This window comes from Durio zibethinus, chromosome 23 (assembly GCF_047325235.1).
Source record: "Durio zibethinus cultivar Kanyao isolate XHJ-2024 chromosome 23, ASM4732523v1, whole genome shotgun sequence".
Taxonomy (NCBI): domain Eukaryota; kingdom Viridiplantae; phylum Streptophyta; class Magnoliopsida; order Malvales; family Malvaceae; genus Durio; species Durio zibethinus.
Window position 1 is genome coordinate 10,100,814 of NC_143184.1, and position 12,961 is coordinate 10,113,774.

Sequence of the window (12,961 nt, forward strand, 5' to 3'; positions counted from 1 at the left end):
GATGAGATCCTGTTAAGAGATGGTTGTTAAGCAAATCAGGCAAATGAGTGAGGACAACCTACAGCTTATTTTTTACAAGGACAAAGTCGCTAAAAGGCAAAGGCTAAAAAGTGCTCTTGAAGAGTCTTTTGGTGTTGTGAGTGAAAAGCTCCGGAAGACAATGAAGGAGAACAGGATTGTAAAATGAAGAACGCAAATGCAACATGAACAGAACAAAAAAGAGGTAATTGTTTCAGTTCTTGATAATTAACGTCTCGGTTGAGATGTAAGTCAGTGGCATTCTTCTCATATTTGTTGCTAGTCATTTGATTATGGAATATTAGTTACTAATTTTATACAATGGTACATATTAGTAACTTAGGTTTATGATATCTTATGATAAGGATTATCTGTGCATGTTAGCTATGCTTTATCATGCTTGGTCTTTAATTTTGGATATTATCATATCTTAGGATCTTGTGCTATTGTCTTATATAGTTCACTGTAGTCAATAATGCCTACTTAAGATTAAATAAGAGGAAGTTTCTCTCAGAAAAGGAGGAAAGCAGTCCTAATGCCCATAGATCTACATTATTATACGTGGATATTTATAATGAATGATAAGTGATTAAAAAGTTGCATGCTTCAATGAATTTATATTGGAATATATTTTATTTTCTGTGTGGAACAGTCTATGTAACAAATTTTGGTATTAGTAATTGTTTTGTTTCTTAATTTTTAATGTGCTTTTGTTTTTGTTAGAAAGCATGATTGTATTGTTTGTTTAAGATTTTTGTTTTTCATTTGTTTTTTGTGATTTTTTTAGAAGTAGAATTGTCATGCTAAAAGGAAAAGTTTGAGACACTGGTTGGTAATGATGTTCCTCAAAAGTTAAAAATAGTGTAGCATTACACACACACACGTTTAAAATACAATGTTAGTTCTCTTTGGTATCCATTTCTGTTTGTTGCATAATCAGTTGATTCTCTAGGATGTAAACGATATGTACTGCAGTTAGGTGTTTGTGCAATATCTGGTAGAAATTCACCATTGGTGAGTATAGAGATAATTATATTTTTAAAGTTTTTTAGGTGATTGTACAGTAGTTTTTCTGAATCTGAAAGGAAATAAGGAGCAAAATAACAGTCAGGAAAGGGTATATATAGTTGATGGAATGGAAAACTATCAAGTAAATTTTTGCTGTTATGTACAAGTGAAGAAGTTAAAGTAGAAGTAGAAATTGATCAATTTAGGTAATGGTGTATCATCAATGGTAGATTCTGGATATTAGATTTGACTTGTTGGCTTTATTTCTTTATTTTTTTTACATAATGTAATTAATCTAGTCTGTAATATGTTTGGTTTTTTGCATTGGGTCGGACAATAAGATACGTAAACTTGATATGTGAGTTTGTGATTGATGTGATTATTGTGCTTATTATTTGGATTTGATGTTAGTCTTTGTTGCTGATGAATTGATGTGGTTATTATATTTGTTTTATCAACTTTTTTGTTTTTTATGGTTTTTGTTTTATTTTTGCATAAACCTATTGACTTGAAGTTGTTTAAAAACTTTGCTGTGACACACATATCAAGTTTTATTTCCTACTTTGCTTTCATGAAAAACAACTTTTTTTCATTACTCGAGCAAACTCGCAGCATAGCGCGCCTTCCCACTAGTGAATGTAATTTTAATCCTTTTAATTTAGGATCAATATAAATTTATTTAAGATGAGGGAATATAAATATATAAATATATAAATATATATGAGGGATTCACTTTGTAACTCGTACTTTTTATGGATACTCTGATCAAAATTATTAAATTTAAAAATATTATTTTGATTCATGTGCTTAATTTTTATTCTAAAAGTAAAAAAAAAAAAAAAAAATTACATTAATGTATGTGGATCTCACTCTTATTCTTAAATATATATATATAACTAAATGAGGAGACCGTAAAAGTTTTGGGAGCCAAGGTCCCCGCTGGCTTGGCTTATGGTCCGTCATTGAAAATTTCAATTAGGTTTAATAAATTATGTATTTGTATTATATTTATTTTATGTCAAATAAATATAAAATATAAAAATTATATTTGTATCAACATGTGAAATAAGAAACATATTTTTTTATTTTTATTAACTTCATATATATTTTTAATAAAATTTAATATAAATCATATCGATTTTGTATGTTTTTATATTATTTTTATATTATGTTTAAAGTTATCAACTCTATCTTCAATTATGCTAGGAAAGTTGTTGAATTATCGTTTTGATAAAAGCTAAAGCCATAAAAAGCGTAACTAATTGGCGGTATAATATATATATATATATATATATATATATATTTGGTGCAGGTCTATTTCCGCAGCCATTAATTTAAGAGAGTTGACAGACTGTCGTGCGTAAAAGACGTGTTATCTTCCTAATTGGACAAGAAAGTTGAATTTGTTAACCACCCACCTTGACTAGTTTGAAATTTGAATAGTAGAAATTGACATACTCTACCCTTTTGTCTCTACTATTTATTGTTCTTAATGGGAGAGGATTTAATTAGATAATTTAAAGATGAAATTTATTAATTTATAACAGGTCGATCTTGTACAATATTGAAAATTAAATTCATGTCTTTTTATACATTATAAAAGGCAAATAGCAAAACCAAAAGTGGAGAATTATAATTTGAAAACGGTACCATGTTATATATTCAAATTGCGTTCAAGTTTATGTGGATTTTTCTCATTGTTCCAAAGAAGGCTAATATCTAATCATTCTATGTTTTAAAAAAAAAAATTTCATGATTTATATTCGAATTTTATTTTTGTTAAATATTTTTTATTAATGTAAATGTGATAAATATTGATCAATAAAATTATATCACGTATTATTATTAAAAAATTAATACGTGAGAAAATATTTTTAAAAAATTAAACACTTAATCATAATTTTGTTTTATTTTTATAAATACCAAATCATGTAAAATAATATAATTAAAAAATTAAGTTGAACTCTTAAAAAAAAAGTTTAATTTAACAACTACTACCATTTTGCGTCAACTTTTTTTTATTGGATTTTGATCGCATAACAAAACAAACCAAAGAATTTGACTAACCGAGTTTTTTAACCTTCGGTAACCTACGTGCTTACCCTGGCAATAGAATGATTGGCAACTTGTTTCTCTCAGTTCCTCGTACTTTACTCCGGTCATATACCAGAGCCTTACGCGTCCACACCACCATGCACCTAAAGTTCTTTTATCACTGTGTGTGTGTCCGTCACCAGCTCAGATGCTAATTATAGAGCAAAATTTCATCTTCCTTGCCATCCATATCCCGCCAAACTCCCCATGAAATCTCCAACCAGGAACCAAATTCTTCTCTTCTTGTTCTTCATAAATTATATTAGATTCACAAATGCTAACAATATCTTCCTCGATTGTGGTTCCTCTGGTAATTACTCAATTGGCCTTGATGGCCATAAATGGACCGGTGATTCTGGCACTGGCTCAAACTTTCTTGCCTCAGAGCAATCAAATGAGACATCTATAGTCTCAAAATCCATTGACTTGCCCTCCTCTCTTGATCCAGTTCCATATTTGACTGCTCGAATATCTCAGTCTCCATTCACTTACTCTTTCTCGGTTAATCCAGGCCAAAAATTTGTGCGCTTATATTTTAATCCTGGTACTTACCAAGGATTTCAAAGGTCTACAGACTTCTTCAATGTTACTGCCGGGCCATTCACTCTTCTTAGCCACTTTAGTCCCTCTCTTACTGCTAATTCTTTAGGATTGAAAACTCTGGTGAAAGAATTCTGTTTAAACATAGAAGAAAACCAGGTTTTAAATATTACGTTTTCTCCTTCTTCAACCCCTTTGGGTACTTATGCTTTCGTCAATGGAATTGAGATTGTCTCTATGCCCACTAATCTTTATTACACGGACTCAAGATCTAGACGAACGCATGGTTCGACCCCGCGAAATCGGGTTGCGGTTGAAAATAATACAGCCCTGGAAATGATTCTGAGGTTAAACATAGGTGGGAGTACTATCTCACCAGCAAATGACTCTGGCTTGTATCGGCTATGGTTAGAAGACAAGGCTTATTTTCGAGGTTCAGATAATCGACTTGTCAATGCAACTATTCGAATCAAATACTCGGAAACTGCTGCTTATGTAGCACCTGCAAAGGTCTATCAAACATCCCGGACTGCAAACAAACAGGAAAGCCTTTCCTGGAATTTGACTGTTGATGCAGGGTTGACATACCTGGTAAGGCTTCACTTATGCGTTCTTCAGCTAGATGTAACAAACAGTGGAAGCAGGAAGTTTCTTATTAGAATCGGAAATGGAAAGACTGAGGCTGAGGAAGATGTGGTCAATTGGAGTGGGGCCAGGGGAATTGCTGTTTACAGAGACTACATTTTCAAGATGCCAAACGTAGGAAATTTTGGTACGACTGATCTTTTCATATCTTTGGGAAACAGCACTAACTTAAATGCTCTAAACTCTGATCCTATCCTAAATGGTTTGGAAGTGTTCAAACTCAGTGACTCTCAACGCAATCTTGCTGGACAAAATCCTGCTTCCAAGATTGCACCAGTCCCAAGTCCACGAGCGAACAAGCCTAAGGACAGAAAATTGGCATTCATCATTGGTGGGGCTACGCTGGCTGCTTTTACTGTAATCTTGCTATTTGGTCTCACTATTTTCTGTCTTTTGAGGAGAGGGAAAAGCAACGCGAAGGACAAGTCAGTGGCGCCGAGAGGACTTTGCAGACGTTTTACATTGAACGAGCTCCGGGCGGCCACCAACAACTTTGACAGAGCTCTAGTAATTGGCAATGGTGGTTTTGGTATAGTTTTCAAAGGTTGCATTGACGGTGAAACTCCAGTTGCTATAAAGGCCTTGAAGCCAACATCAACTCAAGGTTCCGATGAGTTTGAAGCAGAGATTAAAATGCTATCTGATCTCCGGCACCCACATCTTGTATCGCTGATAGGTTACTGTGGTGAAGGGATCAAGATCATTGTTTATGACTACATGCCCCGGGGAACCCTCCAGGATCATCTATACAGGACAGAGGGTCCCCCCTTGTCATGGAAACGAAGGCTTGAAATCTGCATTGGTGTTGCCTGTGGGCTTAAATACCTTCATGCCGAAAACCCCAAGATCATCCACAGGGATATCAAGCCAAGCAACATTCTCTTAGATGAGAACTGGGTTGCCAAGGTTTCAGATTTTGGTCTATCCAGATTAGGCCCAACAAGCTTATCACGCAGCCATGTCACAACTGATGTTAAGGGTACCTTTGGATATTTGGATCCTGAATATTTTCAGACTAGCCACCTCTCAGTGAAATCCGATGTGTATAGCTTTGGGGTAGTTTTATTTGAGATATTATGTGCTAGACCGGCAGTGGATTTGGGGCTAGATGATAAGCAGAAAAACCTGGCAAAATGGGTTCGACAGTGCATTAAAGCTGGCAAGCTTAAACATATTATGGATCCCAATCTTGAAGGGGAGATTGCTCCAGGGTGCTTGAAAGCGTATGTGAGCATTGCTTTGAAGTGCCTGAACGATGATAGACATAAACGCCCTAAAATATCTGCTGTGTTAAAGGGACTTGAGCATGCTTTAGAGTTACAAGAGTGCACTGATGCTGCTTCGGATGAAGAAATCATGAGCTGCAATGACTTGGAGATTGTGTTAGGGCCAAGCAACAACTCCAAAGTGTTGCATTCTTGTCCAACATTTTGGAACAAAAAAATTTCTCACAAGGAATTATTCAGGTTTCTCAGTGACAAGGCAGGATTCAAATGGGCTAGACCACCGGCTCTGTGTGGTCTCCAGTCACTTTGTCGTGCCGCTCCAGGTTATGGTGCCTTGTCGCATGATGGCCAAATGAGCAACTCAAGTGACTGAGGGCTTTATGCAACAGCAGGGATGGTTATGGTTCCAATTTTATTGGATGATGATGACGAGACTTTGAGTATATAAGAAATTGATTTTTTTTGCCCTTATATATTGTTTACTATAGATTTGTGTTGCCACTAATTTGCTTTCAACTTTCCCTTTTCGAAGTAGTTTTAACTTTCAAGTCTTAATTGTAGATTATGTGGAACTAAATAGGAAGAGTTAGTATAATTGTGCTCCCTTTTTTCTGTTGTTCTCATCTTTTCCTTTCTTTCTGATTTTTTTTTATTCAATATTAGCTCTAATAGCAATGCACACGGTTCAAATTTTCTCTTCTTTGCGACTGATTTAAAAGCTATTGTTCTTTGCATAAAGAAAAACTCATTAATCCTTCCCAATAAAGTACTGTTAGATGACTTTATCAGAACCTATACCATGAATTTGGAAATTTTTTAGTCGGTTAATTTGGTTCATTACTAGATGATTTCTTCCACGTTGCTATGGTTCAATAATAATAATTAAAAATATTAAAATATATTTGTACATATCTATTTTATTAACTTATGAAATATTAAGATTTCTAAAAATAAATGTGAAGATCTATCATGAATAAAATAAAATAAAAAAGAATTGAAATGAGTTGACAATTTATAGCGCAAAACAACAAATCATGATCAAAATGTTTCAAATCTTTTTGAATTTATAAGTTAAGTCTTTTAACTGATGAATTATGCAAAAAAAAAAATTATAAATTAGTGAATATATTCATCATCTTTGGGTTTAATGAATTAAAACTTTTGACTTCCTCTTCATGAACAAATTAATTGTGATAATAGAGTGAAAAAATTGATAATTGTTGAAATTCAATGCCTTTTTATTTTAACTTTCGTTTAGATGATTGTAGAGTTTTAATTTATAAATTGAAAAGCTAAACTAGTTTGTAAAATTGTACAGTCAAACAAATAGAAAGATTTTTCTAAAAAATAAGACAATAACTTATTTATAAAATTGATACATGCCATCTTTTGATAAAACTATAAGTTCAAATAGAATTATATAAGATTAGCTAAAATCCTACTGACTTTTAGATTCCAATAAGACATATTCCTTTCGAACTAATTTTTGAAGTTATTTATTAGATAAGTAAATTACTTTACATTGCATTATCATGTTGTTATAACGAGTATTTAGTTTTACAATGCGAGAAATGTTAAAAAGGGTTTATAGTTTTAGATAAAATTTAAAATTTAATTCAAATAATTTATCCATCTTTTTTAGTAAGTAAATTTTCATAAAATTTTAATATTTGATCTCGGCACTTGCAATTTTCCTTTTCTTAATTTTCAAAGCTGTGGTCTTTTTTACAAAAAGAAGGCTTACATACGTGTTAAGATAATATTTATAAAAAATTGTACTTAACATTTTTTTTGAAAGAATAATATATAAATAAAATTTTTTTTTTAAAATAAAAATTTAGCTATGGTACTTAACAGATGTCTAACCAAACCCTTACAATATTAGCATTTTTTCGTGATATGGTCGTTGTAATTGTAGACTGAGAAACTCTAACACTTGCAGCCCAAGGTTTATCTATGGTTAACCCATTAGCTTATTTGTCAAGGTTGTATTGAAGTCTCATAGGAAAGTGTGGACATAATATCTATACTTCTATACTATCGATTGAAAATTATCTCAAAGGTTAGTTTATCGACATTTGTTAATTGTGATTGATTGTTTTTTTTTAATTAATCTTAATTTATTTGTAAGGGTTAGCTTAGGGACATTTGTCAATTTATGATTGATAGTGTTTTTAATTAGTCCTCTTTTATTTATTTATAATTAATTGACATTTGTTAATTTGTGATTGCTTGATTTTTTAATTAATCTTAATTTCTTTGAAAGGGTTAGCTTATGGGCATTTGTTAATTTTTGATTGGTAGTTTCTTTAATTAGTCCTCATTTATTTAATTATAGATTGGGATTAAAATATTTCCCATTTGTTTATAGCATGGGTTTAACACATCCTTTGAATTTTAGTTATTTATTTATGCAAAGATCCGGCTATATATGTTATTTTATAGATTTGCACTGATAATTAATTATTACAAAATTTTAAGAGTTAAGGATATTTGTAGCTGGACTCTGGGATTTGTAGTTTTTTAGACAATTATTTTTTTCTAAACAATAAACTGCTGGCTTCACTTGCAGCGGCTTTTAATTGACGTGAAAAGCTTGTCTTGCTTTTGTTTTTCATATGCTAAAAATAATGATTACAATGCAGCCTTTAATTTTAAATTACAGAATCCACTTTCACATGTAATTTTTTATCATGCACATTTCGGGTTCTAGATTCCTCTCTCTGTCCTTTTCTTGCTATGTTTTTTGTGTTCATATCTGTTTTTTTTTTTTTTGCTATCATTTTGTCTGCAGTTATGCTCTGGATTTTTTTTCTTATTTTCTTTTATGTATGTCCCTGCGAGATTTAGATTGTTTCCATTGTAAATGTCCATTTTTTTTTGGTTTCTTGTTTTCACAGTTTGATTTACGATGGACTGGATTGTTTCCAGGATATGTTTGTTTAGCTTAAAGTATTTGTTTTTCAATTGTGTCTTTCACATTTCGATTCTTTGCAAAATGCTTTTTATGATTTTGTCCAACTAATTTGTTTAGCTTACATACATTCAAGTTTGGATTGTGTTCCTTCACTTGAAAGTGTGTATTTCGAATACTTCTTTTATTTTAGCGTTTTGAATTTATGTATTCGAGATTTTGCATTGTCTTGCTTCGGTTTATATATCTTTATTGTTTAATGTTCCTTCATTTGTTATTAGGTTTCAATCACACACTTCATTTTGAAAGTAAAATAAAATTATATATTTATAATTTAATTATAAAAATAAAATAAAATTATGCATTAATAATTTAAATATTAAATAATGTATAAGAGAAAAATATTACAAACTCAATAAACCAAATAATATACAATTAAAAAGTTCATATTTTAATTTGTATATTTTTTAGATATTAATTTATATATTTTTTTAAGGTTCTAGTATCAAAATTATAATTATGTTCTAGCAAGCTTGTATCCCTTCTACAGAGACAAGCTACAGATTTCTCTCCAAGATTATATTGGAAGGATTGAACACCATTCCCGGTTTATATTGCTTGTGTCCCAGTAAGCCTATAAGGCCGCTCCTAACCTAATCAATAGTGCAACACTTTCCCCATAACATTTTGTAATTATTAAACATCCACAAAAGAAGAATGCTCACTTGTGCATTATCAATGTTGTCCCTATTCCAAAGGGGCAAGAAGAAGTGATTAGCAAAACAAAATACCAACTGCAAATGCTATAAAGCTAGATATGAGCAGAGCTGCTAAAGAAATTAAGAAATACAAAGAACCTGTTTACAAACTCATCACCAGGTTTTTGACTAATTCCTTTCCCAAATAGTGATCAATATGGTAAACTTGTGGTTCATCAAATAACTGCTCAATCTGGGAACTCAGTTGCTCGACAGAGTCCAAATCCTTACCAAATGGCTTCTCTCTCTTTGTTGGACCATTTTCTGATAAAATTTAGACACTGATCCAACATCGTAGGACAACAACCAAAAACAATAACATGACCATTAGAAGCACAGAGATTCAAGCATTCAACTATATACTGTGACTCATAAGAAACATCTTTATCTAAACCTATAAATACGCTTGGTAATTAAAAATAACAATCTAAAAATATGAGATTTGAAACACAATTAATTGGTTCTAATTTTTTATGCAATGCATGCAATAGCATAAATTAGGACTAAGATAAAAAAGATTTAGAAAAGACCAACTTCTTCTCCAAGAATTGATGCTGAAAGTTGCAACTGAAAGCTTCAAAATCACTCTCTCCTATAGAACCCCTGCACCACAAAATAGAAAAACATCAGTTCAGCCACATTCAACTTCAGAACTTAATTATTTTCAAAAAATGGATTTAAGAATAGACTAGGAGAAGAGAACCATAATTTTAAAATCCAAGACTTAACTAATCTTTTAAAGGAAAAAGAACTTGTATGGAGGTAGAATATGCTGGAAAAAAAAGAAAAAAACAATTGCATTAAAACTTTACTGACCATCAAATGAACTCATTAAACCTTAATAGTTAATCATGCCATCAAAATTTTAAAGCTCCAACAAATCAAATAGAGAAATAAAAATCATAATAATGCACATCGCGCAATACAAATGCAAGATCATAACTTCCTGAAACCCTTCCCCCCAATATGGGAAGCTTGGGGACTTGATGGCAAGAACTCATGTAGAGGAATGGGAGAATATGCCTGTTAGCAAACAACAATCCACATAAAATCAAATTCCACATGAAACATGATTACTAAGCATAGAAACTAAAGATATTTATATAATAAACATGAGATCTAGACCAGTCCGCATTTATCGATCCTTAAACGGAATATGACAAAAACTATTGTGAGAACAACTTTGAAAACAATATAAACTGCAAAATTTTCAAACAATAATACAAGTATACCAGTAGCATGTGGTGTAGTGTTATCCATCTCCTAACTACCCATTATTTATCCACCAACCAACTTCTAAACAATTATAATACATGCTTCCATCAACAATATGCACTCTTTTCCAACTATATTTTTTTTCAAAACAACCCAATTTATCTAACCTTAAGTGTTTCTAACAAATAATATATGGAATCCGATTTATCTAGCCCTACAGTATTTCTTCACAAAGGCCCTATAGATCATCTAAAATGATATTCCAGCACTTTTGGTGTTGGGATTGAAGCACCTACTTTTATTCATGCAAAATTTCCTTATCATCCTACAAACAGGTGGATATACTGAAGGTGGAAGTGCAAGATAAAAGAGTAAGTAATTAAACATTTTGTTCCTTCTCATTACTTAATTTACAAATATCATCACTTGTTTTTATGCGATGCATACAACACTCTCTTGTAAGGCACATCCAAGATTCAATCCAAACATTATAGTCGTATACATTCATTAATGTGCACTACAATATTGATTAATTATATGTTAGGACATAATCAATTACAATATTTTTAAGTTAACAATTTTGCAGGCAGATAACTAAGAAAAGGAAAAACAGAATTCAAGATATAAGTATCTTTTAGAGTTGTTGATGTATGCAGGGCCAAATCACAAATCAAGCTTCAATAAAGTTCAGATTACTAATTTGTAAATGCAAAAAACATTAGTAAAGGTTATGTATCAAGAATGAACAGAGTTCACACTATTAATATGCAAATTAAGAAATCAGTCCATCATTTCTTTTGTCTACTAAGTTCAACCAAACCACCTTATTTTTTATGATAAATTCTCATGAAATAAAGAAAGACAATATATAGATTGTTCAAACCATGTAAGATCAAGATAGTCAGAATACAAAACAAAGTAATTAAAAGCCAAAGAATAATATTTCAGCAAGACATATTTTAGTATAGTTAACCAATAAATAGAGAAGAAAACTAAAATAAAAGCTATTAACTAACCATGCTGTATAATACTCTTTCCACATAAAGCTTAAAATTTAGCAAAATCACTTGGAATGTTTTAAATTTAACCGAAATGACATTGGAACAAAAAGCTTACCTCAATGATGACGTGCATGTCAATTCTTTAGTGTCAAGTCCAATTCCCTCATAGAAAGCTATGCGCCGACAGTTGTTGAGGTACATTGACATATACCTGCAGGACAAAATTGTAACGCTATGATAGGAAAAAACTCACAGGTGCCTGATTAAAGCTTTAAGCATTTTTTGAGGCTAGAATTGTCTATAGGCTTACTTCAAATTAACTTCAAAAGCAGTGTAGCATGACATAAAAAATAAAGCCGTGCATGAGGATATTATCAGAGATTATCTAGCAATAAAAGATTATCGAAAGACAGAAAAATCTGGACCACAGTTTTGCCTTCCAATGATTAAGGAACTGGGTTGTGCCTTTAGCAATGCAGAGAAGCAGTCGCCATGACGGCTCTCATCCTGGCACTAAGAATTGATCAATGGTCGTTATCAAAATAAGTTCAGGGATAACATTACCGTTCATGGAAAGGTTCAAATTTTTAAATAACAGTTAACAATTTTTTATCAAATGAAATATAAAAAATAGGGAGAAACAGTTATTGCATGAATCAATTGAAGTTCAAACCTATCGAAGCCTCACACCAGTAAGCCTAGAAGTGAAGGATAATTGGTGTGCCACTGCCACAAGCCATCAAGCTCACCTTTCGACTTCACGTCTTTTACTGAACCACTTCCTTTTGGATTCTTTTTCTCTGCTTCAAAAAGACCAATTAAATTTTAAACCCTCAAAGTCATGAATGACAAATCTAAAGTATATGTCTTTACCTACATGTCTGTTACAACAATCCCTGCATAAAAAAAAAAAAAAAAATTCACATTTCATCTAAAATCTGCAAAATCAAAGTCAAAAATAAGGATAAAGGAAAAAATATTGATGTTTTGAAGTAAACAATTTCTCTTGCACAGACCCATGTCATCTTTCAATCTCTTGCTTAGTAAAAAAAAAGTCTAAAAAAAAAATGAAAAAACATGAAAAATCATACCGATTAGTGCAAACATTCAAACGGTAGTACCTGTTGGGAATATTGACTCAAATCTCATAAGAGATTTATTTGAGATTTGTTAGAGATTTATTTGAGATTTATCAGATATTGCTTGATGGACAAGAAGACTTGCAAAAGGAGAATTTCAAGAGAAAGATGATTCTTAGTAGGTAAGTTTGACTTGCAAGAGAAGAATTCTAAAAGAAAAGGGATTCTTAATAGGCAAGTTTGACTTACAGGAGAAGAATTCTAAGAGGAGAGGGATTCTTAATAGTCAAGTTTGTATGGTTATAAATAGGTGAAGTCTCTAAAGGGTTAGGTATGAGAAAAAGATGTAAGAGAGTTGTAGGGTTTTGTGGGATAGACACCCCATAAGAGTATTGGGGCTCTACGTCTTATGGGTGTGTATGTTTGTTTGTGAGTGGACTAGAGGAGACTAAGAGGGTCCACA

General features: G+C 31.8%; 1 protein-coding gene and 1 pseudogene across 2 annotated transcripts; one reads left to right on the forward strand and one right to left on the reverse strand.

The window, feature by feature from the left end:
* Positions 1 to 3,093: 3,093 nt before the first annotated feature.
* On the forward strand, positions 3,094 to 6,228 carry LOC111313557 (receptor-like protein kinase FERONIA pseudogene; annotated as a pseudogene). Its single transcript, XR_016332500.1, has one exon. The product of XR_016332500.1 is annotated as a receptor-like protein kinase FERONIA pseudogene (transcript).
* A 3,270-nt stretch (positions 6,229 to 9,498) lies between these two features.
* LOC111313558 (uncharacterized) lies at positions 9,499 to 12,439 on the reverse strand. The gene is made up of 5 exons (XM_089752211.1): positions 12,436 to 12,439; positions 12,297 to 12,315; positions 12,169 to 12,219; positions 11,535 to 11,630; positions 9,499 to 10,226 (listed from the first exon to the last, which is right to left on the reverse strand). Exons 1-5 carry the CDS (start codon positions 12,437 to 12,439, stop codon positions 10,085 to 10,087), a joined length of 312 nt encoding a protein of 103 aa, XP_089608337.1. The 3' UTR covers positions 9,499 to 10,084.
* Positions 12,440 to 12,961: the final 522 nt, after the last annotated feature.

Bases quoted from the DNA above. Each gene is read 5' to 3' on its own strand.
- LOC111313558 (XM_089752211.1), bottom strand. The intron at 11,631-12,168 runs GTGAGCTTGATG...TTTGTCCTGCAG, and splicing joins AAAAGACGTGAAGTCGAAAG to GTATATGTCAATGTACCTCA. The intron at 10,227-11,534 runs GTAAGCTTTTTG...GTTTGCTAACAG, and splicing joins ACATGCACGTCATCATTGAG to GCATATTCTCCCATTCCTCT.